Genomic DNA, 24,101 nt, shown 5'->3' with positions numbered 1-24,101 from the left:
TGAAATTATGTAACTGTACAAGATGCTGCAGATAATCAGCAGAAGCGTCTCCAGTTTAATGAGTTGCCAAGGAGTCGGCTGCTAGCGTGTGCATGTGTAACGACCGCTCTTCAGGTACCCTGTGCATGTCTCCCTGTGCTTTTCAGAGAAAACAAAGGTACTGGACTGCTGGATCACTAATGGTTTTTGACTACATGGTAGCCTTGGCAATCAAGAGCAATGTATTCCAGTCTGGAGTCGAATTTCTTGGCAACATACGTTCTGATCCCCCCTCACCTCCTCCCCACCCCACATACACACTTGTTATATGGCAGACTCCTCATCGATTGGGTGGGTTGTTTTTACTGCCCTAAATAGGCACAGTGTTTCGTGTAAGTATAAATTGCATGTGGTATGTACCTAGAGCTACCTCTGTTCTTTACCCACCGAGGAGCTGGTGTGAAACCCTTGGCCAGAACTGGCAAAGGAAAATGTCTGTCCTGGGCCCATCTCATCCTTGCTGTTTTGAGACTGACCTTTGTAGATTTCCATCCCATCCCAGTCTGGGGTGGCCTGGGACCTTTCTCACATCAAAACCCTCATACCAGGGACTTCCCTGGCAGTCCAGTGATTAAGACTCTGCAATTCCTTTGCAGGGGGCACGGATTTGGTCCCTGGTTGGGGAACTAAGATCCCGCATGCCACAGGGTGTGGTAAAAAAAAACCCAGAAAACAAAAAAACACCTTCATACCAATTGTTGGGACAGCTCAGTGTGTCTTCAGTTGCCCGGAAGTCACGATTTCAGGAGGGTTTTCATCAATTTTGTTTCTCTAGCTTTGGCTATTTATGTTCTTCATAAAGATTTTAGCAGTGCCGGAACTGATGAGAAGCACTCATGTTACATCTCTGCTCTGTAAGTGACTGTTCTCTGCCTTCTCAGCCGGTGGGAAGAAGCATGATAGACCACCCTGACTTTGGCAGGAAGAGGGCAGTTTACTGACTGAGGCCACATGGAGAAATCTCCCTGTGGAAGCTTTGGAGGCCCTGTTTCTTATTCCTTGTGTTGGTCTATCAGACACCCTCCGCGCTGCAGAACCTTAGGGTTTACTACTTAATGATATATTGAGGGGCTGCCCTGTCCTTTTCCTCGTGCCCCACTCCTCGCCACCCCCTTATCTCTTAGCAGAAGCCATGGCTCCCCAGCCCCACAAGAGCTGCTGTCCTCAAGCCTGTAGCCAGTGACCACTGGGCAAAGGTAACTCCATCACCCACTCACATCTGGCAGGGAGCAGCCTCTGGGGGAGCCTGAAACGTAAGCAATAGGAATCACATGCGGAATTCCCCACCTGTGAGTGGCTTTTATTTCTAGCTGCTAAAACTTTCAGTATGCAGATATGTCCTGGAAATTCTATATGTAGCATAGAATGTACCAGACACGTGTGACCAGTCCACAGAGTCTTACCTGGTCTTAATGGCTTGAGTCTCCATCTCATTTGAATGCAGGAAGTCAGATTTACTGTGGTTGCCATTCCACGGATTTCTGGAAATCCTCAGGGAAGCTCAGAAGTTCTGCACATCTGCTCTGGTCATCTCTTGTCCCCTAAACTGTCTCTCTAACCCCACATTGCTGCTCCCTCCTTCCCATGGGCCACTGTTAGCAATCTCCCTCTACCCCCTCAAGCCCCACTTACCCCCAGCTGCTGCTCTCTCTGGTCCTGCCTTGTGCTACCTTGGGGCCCAGACCCTTCCCACAGCTCCCCAGAGTGAGAGCAGAGGCTGCAACCTAACTTGAGGAATACTGGCAGGGCAGCTCAACATGGAGAATAATGGGCAACTTTGGACATGTGGCCACACTCAGAGGCTCTGGCTGCAATCCAGGCCCCTTTCAGAGGGTCCCTACAGGCTGCTTCATGGCCATCTCCCAGCCCACCATCATCTCAAAGGCCCATCTTCCTTCCTTGCAGTGAAGGACCTTCAACCATGTCTGCCCGACCCAGGGCCCAACTCCAGCACACATGAGGCCCCAGGGAGAGACAGTAACCAGAGCCTCACTCCAACCCAGGGCCTGCCTGCCTGCTGACTCCTGACTTCCTGTTCCGTCTCCCCAAAGGGTTGATATAGACAAATCCATTCTCTTAGAGAAACTCCACCCCATCCACTCCCACAGAGTGTGTTCTTTGCCCTAAGAACATGATGGTCCAATGTCAGTATATTCTGGGTTATTCAGACACACGTGAGTCAGCAGTGGTCTGGTCGGCATATAACTGAACTAATCCTAATCTGGTGTCTGTTTGCAGTCCTCTCCTGCATGAAATTTAAAAGAGAAAAAAGAAGCCTGCCAGAACTAAGGCAGTATCAATGGGGATACACAGGATGGGATGGATGTGGGAAGTGGGTAGAGGCTAGGGACTAACTGGCCACTGGGAGGGGGAGTTAAGGACACCACCCAGGATCCTGGGTGAATAATGGTGCCAATGAGCTGAGGTACGTTGTACAGGAGAAGCAGCAGATGAGCAAAGATGAGAGTTCCATTTTGGACATGTTGAGCGTGAGGTGACTATGGGCCATTCAGTGGAAGTATGTGGTAAGCAGGTAAATGTGATCATTGATGAGTGATTGACATTCCAGGATTTTGGGATGTGGCCATGACACAAGGAAGGAATCACATCACCTAGAGCCCAGCTTTCTAGAATGTTCCTTCGCTTTCCCACTTCTCTCTGGGGGATATACAGATTCTTCTCCTTGTTTCACATCAGTGGTTTCCGCCTCTCCCCTAATACTTCGGCACACCTGTTGACTTCTGTGCCCTCCATCTCCCTAAATGGGCTTTCAAGGTATTTTCCCAAGCAGAGCTGGTCTCCCTCTGTTACACGGCCTCATTTCTTGCAACTGAGCTCATGGTGAGTTCACTGGGTGCTGTTATTTGGAATCTCAGGATTTTCTAGCTGAAACACCAGCCAGAAGTACTGAAATTGTGGGATAAATTCTGGAATTTTTTTTTAAATGCCTACAAAATTAGTCTTCTGCATGAATCAGGCACATAAAGCTATATTTCCAGTTTAAGGAAAGAGCCCCAAATTTATTTTCCAGTTCTGCTTAAGGCACGTTTCTAGTTTGAGGTCCCACATTTGGCCAATTCCACCAAATTTATAATGGCTCTCACTAGTCCATCTCTCTTTTATTTTTTTTTTGCTCCCTGAACTCATTGTACTCTTAGAATCTAGAGCTTTCTGGTGGATCTTTTAATACATAGAGCTGTCCTGGGGCTTGAGCTCTCTGGCCAGGATCTCTCCTACCTCAGCTACTCTACTGAATACCAGTCACTGGGCAAATGCTGGTCTTTGTTTACCCTGATCCTCTGTTGCAGTGGCCGCCTCTGTGGTCCATTATGTAGGGCAGACAAGCTGCTGTCTCGGCAGTGAACCCATTGGGCCTCCCAACACTGTGCCTAATTGTATTCCCTGTTCTCTGCTACCAGATGCAGTAAATTACATTTCCTCCCAGCTCCCCGACCTGCCAATCCTCTGTTCACGAACAGCACAACCGTCACCTGGGCAGGACGGAACCAGCAGAGCAGCTGGTAAGTCCTGGGGAGCTATTTGGTTTTGATGCCAGGACTGACCATGGGGCTTGCGTTTCTCTGAGCTTTAATAATGAGTGATGCCCAGATATCCTTACATAGGGGGGACCCTGTCCTCAGCACAGCTTCAGATGTAGAATTTACAGTGGCCACACCGGGCAGGCACTGGGCCCTGCTGGGTGTCTGAGGACCAAAGGGGAGGGAGTATTGAGAAAATCAGAAACCATTTTCTTCCACTTCAGAAGAGTCTGTCTTGTGTTTGTGGTCTTTATAGCTGTCCTCATTCTTAAAGTTCATTTGCACTCTGCCTCCAGGGATTTTTATTTTCCATATTGGAATAGTACAAGATCAAATGAGCTATGCCGGGAAGCTGGAGGGAAAGTATTTTCAAAGTGTATGAGTATGTTGCTGGAATCCTTTGGGAATCGAGCTGTTTGTATGTTGTGAACATATATATTCTCAAGTCTTCCCATTTCTGGAGTTATTTCTTAACTACTGTGGTATATTTGGGAAATAAAAGGAGCAATTTAAAGAATATATGTTTCTTGCTAATGTTTCTCACAGTTGTGGATTTTAGAAAATAATACGCTTGTGAGTATAAAGCCTATAGAGAGCTCTGCTCTTTTCTGTTCAATGCGAACGTGCCTCAGAAATCAGAACTGGATGGCCGTGAACAATAAATCTCTATACCGATCTTTTTGCTCTTCACAGAATTGCACTGAGGGCCGGGGTGGAATGGATAAATGAACTGCCAAGGTTGTACAGTTCGTGACAATGTAGGTGAATTTGAATCTGAACATCAGATTATGCTTTACATAATCTAGGTAAATTTATGTTTAAAATAAGTCACCTAAGGACACCTTTTATAAGACAGAATAATCATGGACCGTTAAGTCAGAGGAAATCCTTTATACAGGCCAACCTGAATATTTTATGAAGCAAATAGTCCCTCCTTATTTTAATATAGAAGTAAAATAAAAGGGCAAGTAAGTATTGACATAATTGTCATGCGCACTGGCTAAATTTCAGTATCCACCGAGTGTCTCTGTAAACATCTTAGCATCATGTTACTTTTACATACAGACTCACAGGGTTCTAGAGTTGGGGTTGGGGCGGGGGGTGGGGAGGACTGTAAATTGTGTCTGGTCAAACCCAGGCCAGGTCAACGGATCCCCGGATAGTTAAAGGATAAGCCAGAACTTGCAGCCTATAGTCATGCTACAAAGGAACCATTGGCAGTGACTTAAGCTGTGGATTCTTTTAAATGCTCCAAAATGCACGTCTGAGATCAACTGGGGATAATAACTCTTCAAAAGTCACATACCTCCCTGCTTGTTATTAGAGTGTTGGTAGTTCCCAATAGCTGTGCGTAAACAGCTTTGCAGCCCCTTTCCACATGTTTCTGCACCTCACGGGACATGCAATATGACCCAACTAATGGATCGGCTCATGGAGGGGGGGTAGGGGCAGCGTGTGGGGACTAATTTTTAAGAGATATGGAAAGGATTCGTAGACAAGCAATGTAAAGTTCGAGAGTGTTCTGTTGCTGGGATTGTAGTGCCGTGTGCATAAGAATACACATACTATTACAAGCTAGCATCCTTCATCTTCAAAGATACTGTAAAAACATAAAGATCCAAATAGCAAAGGCATTTTTAAAGAAGTATTATGTGCTCAAAATCTTCTAAAGCATAAGCTTACATGTACTTTTGTTTATTAGGTAAGAACTAATTTGCATAAATGTATCTATTGTGGAAATACACAGACGCAGAGTCTTGAAAGGAATTGCCTTTGATGTAGTTAACTGCTTTGTCCAGGCTGTTTTTGAAGTAGAGCATCCAGATTAATTGTCACTTATGGCTATCAGTGACTAGTCAGAGCATGAATGGCATGCAAATTAATGGCACTCACCATTAATGGAATTCTTTCTCCTAGATATAATCCATCTTGCTTTAGGAACGTCCTTTTGGAAATTTGCGCAATCTTAGGGCCATTTTAATAAATGTCACCCGGTCATTACTCAGTATTATGACAAATATCTGATTGTTTGGAGTTTGGGAGGTTTTAGATTCTGTATAAATGGGAATTTATTTAGAATCATTGCTTTGCAGATTCAGGAAGCATCTATTCCAATCCCTCATTCAAACATGGAATCCGGGGGATAGAAACCCTGCAAAGAGGCCCTCGAAACCCACAGTCACCCACCATGAGACTGGGTCTCCCTCCAGGTGGCCCATTCTGTCTATAATTGATTCTGACAATTGGGAAGTTCTTCCTCTGATGGAACTCTCATTAGTCTGCTGCTTTCAGCTTCTACCCATTGGTCCTTATCCTGCCCTCTGGAGCCGCTCAGAACAAACCTAAGTTCTGATTTCCCTGTAAGTAGTTGAAAATGGCGGTCACGTCCTGTCTTTCCCAGGTCCTCACTTTCCATCCCCTTAATACCCACAACCCCGGTCTCTTCAGCTGGTCCTGAGGTGATGAGGTTGCTTTGACACCCTCTTCCATGCCTGTCCCTCCTCTCTGAATGCTCCCTGCTTTGTCTCTGAAGTACCAGGCTCAGAGCTGCCGAGTGCGTGCACTCTGGGCTGAGCCGGTCACCCCACAGAGTGGGGCTTGATGCCACAGACCGTGTGACTCACTTGGGTGCCATCACAGCCTTCCAGCTTCAGGCTCTAAGGTAAAGCCTCAGAGGTACGTGACATGTGCCACTACTGGGCCTCCTTTCCTTTGTCCAGTGGACTCATCACTCCAGAGTCATTTCAGTGGCAACGAGCGGTCTGTTCCCCACAGCTGCACACATACCGCTTCGCCTTATCACGTGCAGAAGAACCCACAAAATCCTTTATTTCTAATCTCGAGAGGCAAAAGTAGGGAGGAGCTATGCACCTGTCAGCCCTTGGTAGATTTCATATGACTATTAAATTTCTTCTTGTTAAAGTGTCCCTCGGGAGTGTCGGGGGGCCTGGGGTCACTGAGGAGCCTCCGGAAGGTGGGGAGGGGTTGAGGTGAGGGGACTTGGCAGTCAGGTCCCTTGTGTTCTCTCCCATTTCAAGCACAGCAGCTCCCCGGCGCTTGTGTTTCCATATTGTATTTCTGCATCAGATTTCATTTGAATAAAGGGTTTAACCGTTTTGAAAGGAGAAAACTGTCTTCTCTGTTGTCCGGGTTTTTACGGCTTGTGATTGTGGCTCTGAAGACACTAACTTTTCCTCTCAGTTTATTATCATCTCAGATCTGAAAAGCACACTTGCATTATTTATTATCATTTCCCTGATAAAGACGTTGAACAGTTGGAACCAAAGTCAGAGGCCTGCAGCTCACCGTTAGGGATCTCCTGGCCCTTGGGAATCCTCACTCGGCACCTATGGGGCATGGCCCTTCAACCAGTGACAAGTTCTGGCAATTGTCCTGATATTCAAGGCACGTGTTTCTGTCTTGACAACTTAAGGACATAGGGACTTTCTGATGATCCAGATATACTGTATCTCTGGCATTTGCCTAATCTGCCTAGAGACCTTGAAGAAGAAAGAAAATGAGATGAATGTGCCTAGCTTCTGCTCTTTGAAAATTAACTAGAATTCAGCCAGCCATGATGTCAAGCTGTCTCTATGTAGTTTATGGAATTCCTTCCTTCTCATTTTTGAAAATCAGAACTTTGAGTCACTGCCTCCAGCGCCTTTCCTGGTATGTAAAATCCTTGAGACAAATTCATTGGTACGGGAACTGGAGCCCAGGGCCGAAAGCACTGACAGCATTTGTATCCCTGGGTGCTTTATCATTTTCCAATCTTCTCTACTCATCTGGGTTTCAATGACCTCTTAGCAATTTCTTTCTGGCACTTTTCAGGCTGAAAACTGCCCTTCTTGACCAAAAAGACTGAAGCAAAATCGATATGAGAATTGGCCTTGGCCTTTTTTGTCCTTCAGCGCCATGCCCTTGCTGACTTATTTTTGTTGAAACCACAGTGTCTTGGGAAAACAGTTGATTCGAAGAAATGTTTGATTACCGGTTTTTGAAGTTAGAGATTGCCCTCTGGGATGAGAGGGAGGATCCACTCTGAATGAATGTCCTCATTTTTGTTGTTATTGACATCACAATGCCAATTTTATATCTCCAACCTCAAGAGAAGGAGTGAACATAAATATATATGTATAATCATATACTCAGAGGGGTAAGACTGTACATATGTATGTTCATGCAATAAGCCAAGCATATGTATTGTTTCTCTTCCACATTCCATGTATAATGCCAGCTACTTGACGATCATTATATCGGGGTGATCTCACTGCTGGGTGGTGGTCCTGGTCTGGCTGTCTATCACCCTCGTCTAGTACTTGACACATCACTGACTCACAAGCCACACAGGCTCTTCGTGGCACCATGGAATTTCAAAGCTGGATACCATATATATATATACACACATATATATATACACACATACACACATATATATGTGTATATATGTATATATATGTATTTGTATAACTGAATCACTTTGCTGTTCACCCGAAACTAACACAACATTGTAAATCAGCTATACTTCAATTAAAAAAAAAAAAAGCTGGATACCCTTCATTGTACAAATGGGAAAAATGAGGCCCCAAATTAGGATGTGACTTGAATAGGAATTCAGACTTACTTTCTCCCTTCCCCGACACCTCCCATCTTACTGACTGATGACAGCAGGGCGTGACTTTTTATACTTTACACGTGGACCCTCAGCCTTATTCTTCTGCCCACTGGTCACAGTGAGTCAAAGGAAGTGAGCTGGGAGCAGCCTGGGTTGACAAATTTAACAGTGATTGAATGGTTCTGTCCTTACGGAGCGCAGCGTCCTGTCTTGTGTGCTCTTGTCTCGATCCTGAAATGGAATCATGCCAGTTGGTGCCCCCCTCTCCTTACTTGTGTCAGGTGCTGTTGTTTCTTCTTTCCTGGGCTCCTAAGAGCCCTTACAGCTGCTCTCTGTTTGCCCAGGCTGAAGGTGACAGGGAACAAGAGAGTGTGAAGAGCTAGGGCGGTAGGTTTGACCCGGAATCAACCATTCTCTGCTCCTCAGACCCTCTCTCTGAGCCCTGCGGTGCGCAGGTATCTTCCCTGGGGGCCTCCCACTCTTGCCCATACCTGGGTCTTTTCAGAACCTAGAAACTGGGATTATCGATCCCTGTTAGTGTGTCTCTGCTTCTTCAAGGTGACCCTTCTATTGGTGAGAGAGCTGTGGGGGAGAAGAACCAAGAAAACCAAACAGAACTCAGAGTCACAGCACCAATGCAGTCATCCATTTGTATCCCTTTGCAGAAACTGGCCACTTTGGTTCTTATTCTTCATTAACAAAATGGAGATACTACTCTGCTCTCTCACCCGATTATTGGAAGGAAGAGCAAACATGTTGTGTGTCCTCCAACCTCATGGTCATCAGTGTATAGTATTTGGAAATCAATAATTAAATATATCATTTTATAAAGACGTACTTCCAGATTTCAGTCATCCCATCATTGTAATGTCCATTGGACTGTCTTCTTTCTTTTTTCTCTATCTCCTGGTCCTTCCTCTAATACTTTTCTTTTTGTTCATGGGGCTTTTTCAAAATCTCTTTCAAGGGCTCCCCAGAAAGTTTCCTCCCCTGAGCAGTACCACCCTCCTCATTTTTTTTCAATAAGATGAGCTTAGATAACAAGCCCTTACAATCCTCATCACTGTGTACCTGTGGCATGGGGAGCCTTGAGGAAAGAAAAGGGCAGATTTGAGAGTGTTCTTTGTGGTTAGAGACGAGGGCATGATGTAAGGGAGAGGAGAGGTCTTTGGTATACGCTACTTGGCAGGAGTAAAAAGCAAAAGAGTTTTAAAAATTGTGTGCATGCCTCGTAAACAAAATGTTGACTTTAAAATGTAAGTCTTATTTTCCTAAGAAAATAAGTGGTTCATATCCACCCTCGTTCACATTTGGGATATTATTGGCTGAGAACTGAAGCAAAATAGAAATACGTATTCATAAACAACACATTTAAGATAAATGTTCACACTTCCTGTGTGGTTTTGGGAATGTCTAATAACATTCTCATATATGTATCCATAAAGTCTAAGTATTGTCTTAAGAGAGTAGAACTTTAAAGTTATCAGCCCTAAAAATGGCAATTATGTGAGGGGGTGAAGGGGTTAACTAACCTTATTTTGGTAATCATTTTGCAGTATATATGTATATTGAATCATCACATTGTACATCTTAAACTTACATATGTTATATGTCAACAATATCTCAATAAATCTGGAAACAAGCAAACAAAAATATTGCCTTTGTGTAAATCAGAGCTTCTCGAAGTGTTTGCCTGACTCCCCCTTACTAGAGAAGAGAGTGAAGGCAGACAAGGTATGTGAGACCAAACCTGAGGAAACCTGCTAAAAATCTGTGGTTCCTTTGAAGCCCAGCATCTTATCTGGGGAAAAAAAATACATACGAATATTGTCTTTTATGGCATAACATATCTAGGTTTCTTTTATTATAAAAATGTCTTAAAGTGTTCTCTCATATTCTAGAAATATTGAAAGAACAGTGTATAACATATAAATATAAATATTAATCTGTAACCTTAATGAATCCATGTCACTTGGGGTTCAGTTCCAGAGCCATGTCACACTTAAAAAAATACATCTTAAAATCACAGACAAAAAAAAGAAAACCCACTAAAAAGAACTCTGTTCTTTACCTATTTTTCCTGAAGGATATTAAAAGGGATCCAATTCATATCTCCACCCAGAAGCACTTATGTTCCCTTTACTTCCCTCCACATATAATTCTCCAAAGCATCATCCACGGCCACAGAATGTTCCTTCCCTATCCTTCTCCCACACAGCTTTCACTGTCTCTTCCATTCAACTCCTTCTTTCTCAACTCTTTATTGTATGGATCTACTTAACCGTTCTAGCAAAGACCTTCTCCTTGTCATCCCTCCTTTCAGTCCAGTCTCTGATTCTAGGAACAGGCAAGGACCAGATGAGGTTGGGGATTAGGATGGCAGAAAAGGGAAAATCGGACCAAAAATGACAGCATTCTCATTGGTGGGCAGAGAGAGAGAGGGACATCCCTAAAGATTCCTATGTTCATAATTTGTATCCTATCAGATATGGATATAAAAACAGAAATATTTTATTCCATACTCTGTATTGATTGCAGCTCAATGTATCATTTGGTTCATATATTACTGGATGTTTGCGGTGTTGTATCTATAAATGACAATCATTATTACCTTTCTTATTTATAAATATGTCCCATGAGTGTGTTAATAGTGATAGGACATAAGATTTTAACCCAAAATTGTGCTTTTTAATATAAATGTAATATTTAAAGAACAGGCTTTTGGAGCCCATGCAAAATTTTAAATACCTATTCTATTTCTTTGATAACACATTTTGTGGAAAGTCAGGAAATAACAGAAACAGATATTTCTCTTGATATCACCGTCATTGTGTGATCTCATGTACCTCTATGACAAATATTGGTTGGCCTCCCATTGTGTCACTTAAGGAAACTCAAGATCTTTGTGCTGAGCAAGTGAAACTTTCAAAACAGACACAATGAAAACTCGAGCATTGGATTTTGCTTCAAAATCTTTTTAGCTAAGTGTTAACCGTGATCAGATTGTATCTTATTACACAAGCAGATGGAATAATACCGTTGCTATTTTTTTTAACCAGTACAAACATTAATCACTGTGTGTACCTTTTCATTGCTGTCATATTATATAAAGTATTTGTGACTAGATTAAAACAACAAATTAGACTTTTCAGTTAGTAGCAACTGTTTCACAGGTATGTATAGCAGGTACCTTTTCTACAAAAGGTTCTAAGGGTAGGTGTTGGGAGGGAGGGGGAATCATAGAAAGATGTCAGGCAAAAAACTAGCCTTCAAGGATCCTAAGTATCTATGGAGCTAATAATACATTCCCACAGATAATTATATTACTGCGTGGAAAGTGTTAAGTGCCTTCAAAGAGGTTTAGAAGAAGTGTTCAGAGAATCTTGAGAAGAGAGGGATGACTTAGAGACGGGACGATCAAAGAAAGCTCATGGAAGAGGGTGCTGTTGACCTGGGCATCGATGGATGAGTCATATTTGGATATAAAGAAACTCAAAAGAAGGACTTTTCAAGAGAAGGGAATCTTAAAAGCAGGAAATGTTAGGTGTGAGATGGTGTTTTTTGGTCGCTCTAGAGGGAAAGGAAGCAATGAAATGTGTGATTGGAAAGATAGTTTGGATCTTTTTAACACAGTTGGGGCACTTGTAGTTCTTCAGAAAGAGGTAGGGACTCAACGGCCATGATGAGCAGAGGTGTGACATAGGACTCTAGGGTCTGCCAGTGGAGGAGGGACAAAAGGCAGTCTAGACAGAGGGACAGCAGGCGACAGGGATGAGGAGTCATGGGGGGATGTCCTTGGAACAGTGAGGACTTTGTTATGGCCTGAGTGTATGTGGGATGAGAGGGGCCACAAGACAAGACAAGAAAGGAAGATTGCAGATAAATGCCAAAGGTAATCACATGCCAAGCTAAGGAGTTTGGTGTTTACCCTCTACAGACACAGGAGCCAACAGAGGGTTTGTAAGTAAGGTAGCTCTGTGGACAGGGTGGAGCCTAGGCTAGTAGGGGTCGGCTGCCTTTTTCTGTAAAGGGCCAGATCATAAATATTTTAGACTTTGTGGACCACGTATGGTCTCTGTTGCATATCTTTTTTTTTCCTTTTCTCTTTCTTAAATTCTTTCTTTCCTTTTCTCTTTCTTAAGTTCTTTCCCTCCTTCCTTTTTTTTTAACTTTTTTTTTTTTTTTTAATGTAAAGACCATTCTTTGCTCCTTTGGCCATGCAAAACGGGGCCTCAGCGCCTTTGGCTCACTGGCGATGAAAAGACAGAAGTAGCAGTTAAAAATCGGACACAGGTAATTGTGCCGAAGAGGGCCTGGTCTAAGGCAGTAGTGATAGAGTTAGTGGTGAGGAGGTGCATGGGGATGGATCTGAAATAGAATTAGTCTCAGCAGTTGTTTGACTCTGGGTAATTAGGAAGAAAAGGAAAAATCAGGTATGATTCTGAGGCTTCTCGCTTGAAAGACTAGGTAGTGGAGCTGGTGTTACTTCACACCAAGACTACGGGGGAGTTTTGAGAGAAGATGGATTCAGTTTTGCAGCTGCAGAGTTTGATGTATCTGTGGGTCATTCAGGGCAAGGGTGTCTGGGGACAGTTGGCTCAGTGGGTCTGAGGCCCAGTTTCCTCCCATCCAGGCCGTGTGCCTCACAGGGAGTCTCTGAGGTAATAGATTTGAAAGTATGGAGTGTCAACCAGGAAAGAGCTGGTTCTTAGGAAGCTCAGACCAGCAGCAGGATTTGAGATGAGTTGGAGAGGCCAAGATTGGACCTGGGAAGACCAGGTAAGAAGCTCTTGTGATATCTAGGGAAGAGGAAGTAGTGTCTCAGATTGAGTGGTGGCAGTAGCACAGAAAGAAGGCGGCAGATGGGAAGGAAGTATGGGGCAGAATCTCGAGGACTTGGCGGTGCGTGCATGGGGGAAGAAAGAGGCTTTCTGTGAGGATAGTCCTCAAATTCCAGTGTCGTGGGTTGACGCCACCTCTGGTCTGTTCTTTTTCTAGTTCTTATCTTAGAAACCTAACAAAGTGACTGACGCTTACAGAGCATATAATCTGACTCCTTTCATAGCTTTCAATTTTTATAAATATCCTCTTTTAGAGTACAGTAGAGGATGGCCATGTGCCACCTGCAAAACCCTTTGTGTAATCTTCATTACAGAAAAGGGAAATGTCTAAAAAACAGTAGAATACTCTGTAAAAGAATTTTTAAAAGAGATTTAAGATTTTGGAACTAGGTTACATCTTAACCAAGGGCTTTAAAATTGTCTATAAGCCTAAGGTATGCTCACCATCAAGGTAAACTTGCATGTCGTCAGCCTCCCTGTAATGTGTCACACTGGATCTCAACAGTCGCTCGTGGCCTTATTTTAGCTCATCTTCCTGGGAAGTGTGAGTGCCATTGAGATATGGTAACTCTGTACATGTGTCTTCCCAGTGCATTTAGCTGCTGTGTTAAAACACATATATAACCACCTCTGTCCACATTGCACTCACTCTAACACTCAAGATGCTTGGCAGTTAGACTAGAAAGGGCACAGCACCTTTTTTTTTTGTCTGTTTGGCAATTAACCATTCACTGGCTTTTTTTGTTGTAACATGCACTTCCTTTCTCTTGTTTTCATTCAAGCTGTGTACGCCATGGAAATTAATGTGGAGAAAGACAAACAAACAGGAGAGACCAAGATTCTCTCTACATCCACCATTGGCCCAGAGGGTGTCCATCAGAGAGGAGTCAAAGTCTTTGATGATGGTACCAAAGTAGTGTATGAGGTGCACTCAGGAGGCACCATAGTAGAAAACGGAGTGCACAAATTAAGCTCAAAGGATGTAGAAGAGCTTATTCAGAAGGCTGGACAATCAAGCTTAAGAGGAGGGCACGTGTCAGAAAGGACTGTGGTTGCAGATGGGAACCTCAGCCACCCTAAGGAACATATGCTCTGCAAAGAAGCCAAGTTAGAAATGGTCCATAAGTCTAGGAAAGATCATACTTCCGGGAACCCAGGGCAGCAGGCTCCAGCCCCCAGCACTGAAGGGCCGGAGGCAAACTTGGATCAGCCAGTCACCATGATTTTCATGGGCTACCAAAATATCGAGGATGAAGAAGAGACGAAGAAGGTGCTAGGCTATGATGAAACCATCAAGGCTGAGTTGGTCCTCATTGATGAAGACGATGAGAAGTCACTGAGGGAGAAGACGGTGACAGATGTGTCCACTATTGATGGGAACGCAGCTGAGCTGGTGTCCGGGAGACCCGTCTCAGACACCACAGAGCCCTCATCCCCCGAAGGGAAGGAAGAGAGCCTGGCCACGGAGCCAGCCCCAGGTACCCAAAAGAAAAAGCGCTGTCAATGCTGTGTTGTCATGTGACCACTTCTTTCTTCCCTTTTCTTCTGAGCAGCCTTTGTGCTCTCCACCACTTACGTAGACCTCCCTGTACCACTAACTGCGATACTGTGAACTGGAAGCAAACACCTGCCTTGCCTTGCAGTTGGATTGCTTTGATCCCTCTTATTTTTTTCCCTTTCGTTTTTTTTTTCTCCAGTTTCCTCAGCTCAGAGACAACATGCATGTGTGTGCTTCACTCTTTCCAAGAACTTGCTTTTCCTCTAAACCTTTCCTTGTGTCTTCAAGAGGGAATCGGTTCCTTACTGCTCGATTGGAATGGACTCTTCCTAGCAGCCAGTGATCTAGTAGCCTTAATTCACTTGACTGGAATTGAATCCATGGGCATCGGGGGTTTCATTTTGTCGTGTGTTCCTATCACGTAGTCGCACATCACCACGTCACTGATTTCTCACTTGCCTCCCTCGCTGTGGATCTTTGCTTTTATATCTCATGTGGCAAAATGCTATGGGCTCTAGCCAGTTGCTAGTGTAGCCAAAAGTAGACCTTACTTAGTCTGTCCAATCTAGGGTGATGCTTTTTGCTGCCTTATATAAGCTTCCAGGTTACGGTATTGTGTATCTCTGGCTTTCTGTTAAAACAAATGAAATTGATGTAAAAGAAAAGAACCCAGTGCTTGTCATAACTGAATTGTAGGGACTGATTCCATAACCTGCCCATCAGCAGCTGTCTCTCTTTCTATGACTTAACTGATGGACCCTTTATATAAGAAGCACCATTTTTAACTTTCTAAGGACATGAAACAAGCATTGTTTTGAGCATCAGCAGTGATCTCCAAAGTTAGGCGAACCCATGAGCCTTGCTTCTATTCTCTAAAAAAAAAAAGAGTGTAAATTTTTATATTGTTTTCTTTTTCACGGATATTTTCTGATCATGTTCATCTGTTTTCAACGAAGGGGTCATTTTGAGGAGTTTCTCTGTAGTGACCATATTTCTAAAACAGTCCTTCTGACCTACAGTGGTTGCTGTGATGCTTCCGCTCCATTGTGGACGGTGCTGTTCCTGAATTAACTCTTCATCTCACCCGCCCCATTGATTCCAGAGCCTTCCATCTGGACTCTTTTCTTTGTGTCCCCATGAGAAAGAGAATGTTTCGCGTACCATCACCATGTAGGTTTACCCACCCCACAGAATTAAACTCTAAAATGTAAAAAATGTTTAAAAGATGAAGAAGGACCTATCTTCTCACCTTAAGTATTTTAATTTGTTCCACAAATACTGATTGAGTGAGTGGCACATAGCTGAGCTTCTTCAAGCATTGTTTCTTCAACTTCTGAAGATTCCAGAACATCAAAGGATGGTTTTTAATCTAGAACACAATGAACAATTCTTTAAATTCTTAGCATTCCCCCAAAGCAAAGAGCCACAGGTATAATAAAACCAAAGGGAAGCAATATAGTAAAATAATAATAGAGTAATGAAATAAAGCTGTAACATTTGAATTGATTTTAAAACAGAGATATCTTTTTAGTTTTTTGCCCGAATGTTCATAGCATTGTTGCAGATAATTCACAAAATTATCTACGTTCCATAGAACCTACTTTCAAAAAACATATGATAAGATGTACTACATCAAGTTTAACTTCTGTGGAAAGTAGATGTGGGAAAAGTAAGGTGACCTTGAGAGAATTTTATTACAGAACCAACTCAATTTGTCCTAAATAGCTATCTTAGTGCTAAATCTATTATTATTTTTAATTTTTTAGCTTGAAATTATATTTATTCCAATTAAAAGGGGGAAAACCAATATTTTTTAATTTTCAAAGTTAATCTTTCCCAAATAATTACATTTTTAACGAGCACAAAGTAAGTCGTTTTATCACCAATATATAAACCAAAAAAAGTTAAAGAAGGAAAAAAGTAACGAGCTAAGTTCTACTTTCTAAGATGATTCCATCCATGGCTTGGTTTTGAACAGCTGAGGGAATTATCTCTAAATCTCAGGTTCAGCAAAGAAGTTTTTTTTGAATAAAACTGTTCTATTATCTAGAAATAATATCTGGTTTTGCTGCCTATAAACTTTCAGCTTCGTGCTCCTCAGCAAATGGTCATTTTAGCATCATTTAAAGGTTAAAAAAAAAAGAAGAAGAAGACATGCCAGAGAAACCTATTTACAGAGAAAAAGAAAGCAGCTTCAATGTTTTGGACAATCTCTGATTTTAATAATTTATTTAGAAAGAAACAATCTAAAAGTTTCCCATAGCTTATCTTTTTTTACTCATTTGGGGATGAAGACTATTCAGTTTGAGTTTTTAAAAGCACAGTTAGTGAGTGGAATGATAGAATTTAGCCTTGGGCGTACTTTTGATAAACGGAACCAGAGTCTTTCAGGACAGATCATTCCCTGACCTACGCTTCCATCAGTGAGTTAGTTTCTCATGAAGAAAATGGTCTTTACCTCTCACTACAAAACCACACGTGAGATTTAAAAGACCAATGATAATATGCGCTCTCATTTACCAATAATTAGTATAGGGATTAGCAAATTATATGAATTAGAGTTCTCTGTCTACTTTTACTGGTAAAGCTTATCATTTAAATGGTTTTTCAAGTAAGATGTGTTACGTTTATTAAAATGATGTGTGACCACAGTAAACGAAGGTGTGTTTGAATATGGCGTATGTATTTGTATAGCTTGCCTCATTTTCCTATTGCAGTGGGAGGTTCAGCTTCAGCCAGTACTTTTACGGGATGAGACCTATAATCCCATCTACAGAGAAAAGGAACTACCCTTCATAGTGAAAATATAAACAGAGTTGTGATTGTGAAGATTCTGCCTTTGCTGCTGGTACTGGCATTGTCTCTGTAAACACTTTATTATGTATGGTATCACGCCCTTCAGAAATACAGGGTATTGACTTACATCACCAGGCTAATTAGAGAATCAGTAATAAAGCTGCAAAACCATGATCACTTTTGAGCTCATGGTTAGTTGGACTTTCTTTTAAAATCATATACTCAGAACTCTTTAAATGGAAAGAGGAGAAAGAGGGAAAAGAGGGTCACTGCATTTGCTTAAAACAGATTCTCAATGGCATGGAGTTAAAGATCCTTAAAGAGTTAAAATGATAAACCTTATATATCCTGAAAAATCTTGATGACTTGTATACCCTTGACTTTTTTTTTTCTCTTTGATGTGCAGTAGGACAATATTAAGGAGTTTTCTTTTTTTACCTTGTGCCTCGTTTACCCACAATTATATTATTTTCCTTATATAAGCAAAATTATTTGCCTCTAAAAGTGATTTGACAATGTCCAGCGACATCACTCAATATTGGCAGTAGAGAGGACGAGGGGCTAGGGAATTCTTTTCTGGGTAAACCCCAAACATGGTTTCCTAAAATTATTCAAAGGCTTTCAGAAAACTCAAATTCTAGAGTTCATTTGATTTGACTCTTTCTGAAATGTTAATGACGTGTTATCTGCTTCAGATTCCCACCTAGTCCATTTTACTTTCTGGTGATAAATGTTTTTCCTACATGCAAAGAGGCTTTTTATTTTGGTTAGGGGCAAGTTTTTATAAAAGGGGGAAATCATCTCTATATAATTTCCTAGAGTTATGATATCATCTCTGGAGCAAAATGTTGAGGCCAAGTCTGAAAACAGCTGATTTCTTTTCCCTTCCTGCAGAACATCATTTCAAGGGACCACAGAACATCCTTGACAAACACCATTTATTTAATGCCAATGAACCAGTGGGTAGCAAAAGAGGTGGCGGGAATATGGCGATAGAGGCAAAAACTGAACCACTAAACCAGTTCTTCCTTTTTAAGAAACTAACCCTGTCAATGTAAAACACAGACGAACATAGACAAAATATGCACGGAGGATTTCTTTTGTTCTTACTTAAAATCTAGAAGCTCAGCCATCTCTGTTTGTCACCAGACCCACTTGTGGAGTTTAACCCACCAAAGGGCCCATTCCTTGTGGGAATATTCTCATCTCCTGCAATGTTATTTTGTTTACAACAAAAACCATTCCAAGGCGAGAGCAGTTTTATGTTGTACTTTCGCAACATGTACATTCATTATTGAAACCATGAATTCTCAGCATAGTTAAGATAAGTTTCAGAAACTGTGTAAATATGCAATCTTTTAGAAGCTCCTCAGTTTATTAATCAAGGTATATGTAGCTCCACTGATTAGGATAGAACCAGAAGGTATCTTTTGTCCTATTGGATAGTACAACCCAGCAGGTACACAGAGTGACGGTATATATCGCAAAACATCTCCAAGTAATGTGCAAGATGGCATCTGGGATTCCTGTTGCCAGTTCGCCTTCACTGTGTAGACCTCTTGTGGTCTAATCAGGAAAACTTCCCTGCGTTTTCTAGGGAAAAAGAAAAATCCATCTCTTATGAGGAGCGCAGTGCTGTTATGTGTCTCTATTTTCATAGCTTCAGCAAACCACATGATAAAATCTCCATTTTAAAAACAAAATACTTATTATTTGAATGTAGAAAAGGCTAGAATAAAGATTACATCCTGAAAGTTTCAAAGGGCAGTTTCCCTGGGGATCCTTAGACCAACCTCATCCCCTACCCCTTAATTTTTATATGACTTAAATAGGCCTCTGCGTCCCCTCTCCACTCCAGTCTAAAATAAAAAGGTCTGAACTGTAGCACAAAAAATCTTGCTTTCAATGTGAAAATATAATATATATCTTTGGGGAACCACAAACTTTCTGCATCAAAGATCTGGACAGCCTTAACTTTTGTAAAAATTTTTCAGTGCTCTCTTTTACTAAGCAGGGAAACAAAATGTTTCCTGAAATTAATGACTTTTTAATATTTTGTGACTATTTTCTAAGTTTCTACAGGTTCATCTTCTCCCCATATTGCCTCTTACTAGTCACCTGGGGCTATTTTTTTGCAAGTCATTGCATTTTTATTAAAAGAAAAGTACATCTTACGAACCACAAAATTTCCTCTAGACTTCAGGCAGTCCTTCTGGAGTAAAAGAACAGAAATACAGAAAGAAAAGAATGTCAGGGTGGCTTTTTCTTTCCCCCCCTATGGTTAATGTACTGTATGGTATATATGTTTACAGAATGTATCTGCCTTGTGATGTTAACAAAACGAATGACAAAAGAAAAAAGAGTTCTGATGTGCCATTTGAAAGTTTGCCTTAGCATCACTGTTTATGTTCTTTTCTATCCTTTCAAAATCACAGGTTGTATTCCAAAGCTGTATGAACACAACATTCTCTTCCCCACCCCTACCCAGCCCTCTTCAGAGCTGTGAATTTCATCCCAGGAGCCTGAGGCAGAACCTTGCAGGTCTGGCCCAGGTGGAATAAAGTAGGCAGAGCTTGGGCATTGCCTCTGCATGTTTACCAACCAAATACTTCCTTGTGTTCCCTTCTGAGCCTGCACTATCCCACTCTGACATTCCTGGGGTGGGCTTCATGCAATGTGTGACCTCCTGCAGTCCTTCCCACTGTAAGGGAGGTGAACTTGTGGACCCCCCTACCTGGGTCTGGGAGCATATTTTTAAGCACAATTGGCATAGCTTGAAAAAGCGAGAGAGATGGACTCAAATGGTGTGATGGAGCCTTACCTGAGGGGTGTGCCCATTCATTCTAGTGTAAGACGAGTGGCGTGATATAGATGGGAGTAGGGGGTGATTATAGAAATGGAATAGTTTACATTTGTGTATTTTTTTTAAGGAAAAATATTTTTGTAATGAAATTTAGATGCATTATGAAGCTTGAGTTTGAAAGCACCCTTGATTGATTATTTCTCCATTCCATTAAGGTAACTTTCTGGTGAGTTCTGTAGCACTAGCCCAGACCTTGGGGGGCATGAACAGAGGTCCCGTGACCTGCCCTGGCACCAGCACTGCATGAAATCCAGTGTTTCCCAATAGTCCTAGGTTGTACGATCCAGCTTTCTATACCTGTCATTAGACAACCTGTTATACGGCTTGATAGCTCTCTGAGCCACACCTTTAATAATATAGAACGATCTTTTGGAAGGAGATACCTGTTTTAAACGAAAGCTAAGCCCAGCAATTATCTAAGTTCAACTCTTTCACATATTCAAGGAGTAATTGCTACATTTGAAGTTAAGGGACCACTCACTATGGTACATTTGAGTAACACATGCGAAATGGTGAGTCAGAATCATCTGGCCATCTACATAATGTACACAATATACATAAATGTATAAACCAACAGTATAAAACTTACCAGGAGTTCTTGACCTTGTAAATATCAATGAGGCTGCATCCTATTTTCAGAGTTAAGTAGAGACTGGAAAGAATTATCCTTATCCATCCATAAAGGAGATAACTGAATTTTTAGAGTTCTTGGATTTTTTTCCTCAATTTTCTGCCACATTCTTGAGTTCCCATCACAGTCACACTCGGGTTCGTGAAGATCTTCACCCGCACCTGTTCATCTGTCTGGCTGACACCAGAGGTCAGAGGTCACGCCTAAGAATCTGCTCCCTATTCCTGTTAGACTGTCCTCCCAAGCAGCACCCTTTCCTAGGATGGGATCTTCTTCTACTACCCTAAAAGACCAAGGGCCTTCTTCCAACAAGGCAAGGTCTTCCACACACTCTCCATTTCAAGAAAAGTAACCTCTCTGGTTCCCAGGCACATCATTTTAGTTTTTTCATCATCAGAATCCCTCCAACAGGCCCAATTCAGGCCCAACTGTGAACCGTAGTGTCATGGCAACAACTCCAGAAATGAAAGAACCATGCAATTGCCTGAGGGTGGTAGGGAGAGGCCGTGTGCCCTGGCCTCTTGTTACTATGGGAACCTCTCGGTTTCGAGATGAGGTGGTCAGGCAGACATCCAGTCACTTGGTTTTGCAACTAGTCTTTATGTACAAAGAGACCACCGGGCAATGCCTGATCTCAACTAGTCTGTGTGTGGCTCCAACTCCCAATTCTGTCATATCCCATTCTGGCAAGTGGAAAGAGTCCTGTCCTTTGTGGGGTTCTGGAACATTCTTTCCTCCTCGCAAACTCCTGACTTAAAAGAGTCAACATCATACAGGGGTTCCAGAAAATGTTGTGTCTGATGCAGCTTTCAGTGAATGTAGGTTGTTGATTGGAATGTTCGGCTTTAGCAGCTCACTCGGGGTGAGTGACATCACTGTAAATATATCCATTTGGTGGTTGGTTGCGGGGTGGGTTGGGAGCCTGTTGTGCTTACTCTGAATTAGACTTGCTGGGCTATAGCTGCTGTACTTTGTAACCTGAAGTGTACTTTGACTGTTCTGTCTCCTTCAGATGAAAAGCAAAACAAAAACCGACTTCAGAAATAACACTGCCAGCGACAGCCGATGCTGTACTTGTAGCTTCTCTCTGTTCCTCTGTACAGTATTAATAGACAATAAACTGCCTTTTCACTGCATCTACCTCTGTGTGTCTGTGCCCCGGTTCTTTCCCCTTGTCACCTGCCATGAGTGGACTTCAGGCCAGACCTCGTGGGGAGCACCTCCGACTGCTCACTAAAACTCAACGCTAATCCAGTGCTTTTCAAACCTGAGCCTGCTTCAGCATCACCTGGGGGCACCCGCTAAGAATGTGGAAGCTCGACCACACCTCTGGAACTCAAATTCAGATTCCTGAGTGGGGCCCAGTAGCCTGCATGTTTACTGATATCTCCAGGTGATTCTGATACATATGCCACCTCACCCAGCCAAAGGTTTGGGTGCCCCTCGGTGGGAATCCCTGTGGCCTGCCTGTTCCAGCTGGTTTCCACATTAACTAATCCTTTCTCTAACCCCCTCTTGCACATCTGTCTCAACACCTGTCATCCCTTTTCTTGTTCCTTATAAGCCCTCAGCAGTGGCATTGCCTTTGATCCCACGGGTCAAACTCGGTCAGCCCCTTAGTTTAAGTAGTAAGAGTTCATCCAGTGTGATCTTCTAAACAGGAGCCTCTCAAGACACATGGGGACTTTGTTTCTCTTTTTTAATGCTGTATCCTCTTTCTCTAAAATAGAGTCAGCAAACTTTTCCTCTCAATGGCCAGAGAGTAAATATTTTTGGCTTTGTGGGTCACATGATTTCTGTCACAGCTACTCAGCTCTGCCAGAAAGCAGCCATACACAACATGTAAATGAATGACTGTAGCTAGGTTCCATAAACTTTAGTTACTGAAACAGAGTGGGGGCCAGATTTGGCCCTCAGGCTTGTAGTTTGCTGACCCCTGTCCTCAAACAGAGCCTGGCACATAGTAGGTACTCAATGAAACGTTAAAAAGTTATTGCAAGAGAGAATGAACAAAGGGCAGGTATGATGACACCTGCAGCACTGTCACAGTTGTTTTCTTTGAGGATATGAAATAAATCAGTTGGGGAATTCTCATCTGTTTGGGTTCTGTAGTAGATTTTTTTTTTTTTTTCTGGTGGCTTTATGCATGGAAGATAACTCAAGATTGAAACTTGAATGGTGCCTCAGATTGCCACGCTGAAATTAACAAGAGTTTCAACCAATAGAAAGCTGAGGAAGTGCAAGGACCTCTTGTCCTTGTCAAAAGTACTGGGCACTTGAAACCTGGGTGGTTCCTGGGCATCTATGCACTTCATCCTAGTGTTTGTGGAACTACATCTTATCTGATCCATCCTACACAGCGAGTGGCAGGGCTTTCTTGACATTATTCTTTTTGTTAATTGAAATACTCTTTAGTGTGTGGACATGCAGACTGGAACCATGGTAGACCATTATACACTCCACAACTCTAGGGCATACCCGCAGTGACACTCCGAGTAGTGTGTGAAAAGCTGTGTGCTGACATCCATCCCCAGTGTTGTTGTGAGTTAAGGGAAATTATATTTACATAAAGCACTCTGTAAGCTGGAAGTGGATAACAAATGTTAGTTTACTTGTGATGAAAAAGTGTTTGTTCCTCTACTAAAGGTCTTACTTTTCCCAAATGTAAACATAAGCTGTTCAGATGTGTTTCAGAACCAGTATAAAAGGGAAGCTGCTTTTTCCTGCATTGGGTTTGTGACTGCTTTTGTATTATATCGAACCATATGAAATCGCCATTTAGTAAATCAGTAATGTTAAATATAGACAGTTCCCTATAGTTCAATCTAATAATTCTATTCCAGGGGTAATTTCCCATCATGGAGGGCAAAAGATTAGCAGATAAACCCTAATTATAACCAGAGGAATTTAGATGAGAAAATAAGAACTTTGGAAGGGAACATAGTTCCATACTTAAAACTAGGCACTTCCCCTGGATAGGTAGAATTTCCTTTAATATTACATCAACCCTATGAGGTAGACATTGCTAATATTCTCCTTCATACATGAAGAAGCTGAGTTAAGGAGACAGTAAGTACCTTGCTCAATATAGCAGAGCTAAAAATTGGGATGGGGCTTGGGGAACAAGTTTCAAGCTCAGCTCTCTTTACTTTCTTCCACACAGAAGCTCTTGTTACGAAAGTGGTATGGGGATGCAGCTGAGACTGGATACAGAAAGATTTGGATAACAGAGCCATCTGTGCCCAAAAAAGACAAAATGGCACCAGTTCTTATTTTGTA

At 42.3% G+C, this 24,101-nt stretch overlaps 1 protein-coding gene across 7 annotated transcripts in view; it reads left to right on the top strand.

Moving 5' to 3' along the window:
- The window catches only part of PALM2AKAP2 (PALM2 and AKAP2 fusion), a 489,254-nt gene that overhangs the window by 277,666 nt on the left and 187,487 nt on the right, over positions 1 to 24,101 (top strand). For 3 of the 7 annotated variants that reach the window (XM_068553888.1, XM_068553885.1, XM_068553886.1), the window contains 2 exons: positions 3,459 to 3,560; positions 13,817 to 14,512. The exons of 1 other annotated variant lie outside the window; for it this stretch is intronic. In XM_068553888.1, the coding sequence (XP_068409989.1) occupies positions 3,459 to 3,560; positions 13,817 to 14,512 (798 nt within the window). Of the gene's footprint in view, positions 1 to 3,458; positions 3,561 to 13,816; positions 16,092 to 24,101 lie in introns of those variants that run through there. 3 more of the 7 variants (XM_068553887.1, XM_068553889.1, XM_068553892.1) reach the window with 3 other exon arrangements.

This window comes from Eschrichtius robustus, chromosome 10 (assembly GCF_028021215.1).
Source record: "Eschrichtius robustus isolate mEscRob2 chromosome 10, mEscRob2.pri, whole genome shotgun sequence".
Taxonomy (NCBI): Eukaryota; Metazoa; Chordata; class Mammalia; order Artiodactyla; family Eschrichtiidae; genus Eschrichtius; species Eschrichtius robustus.
Note: the sequence above shows the minus strand (reverse complement) of the source record. Positions and strands in the feature narration are given on the sequence as shown.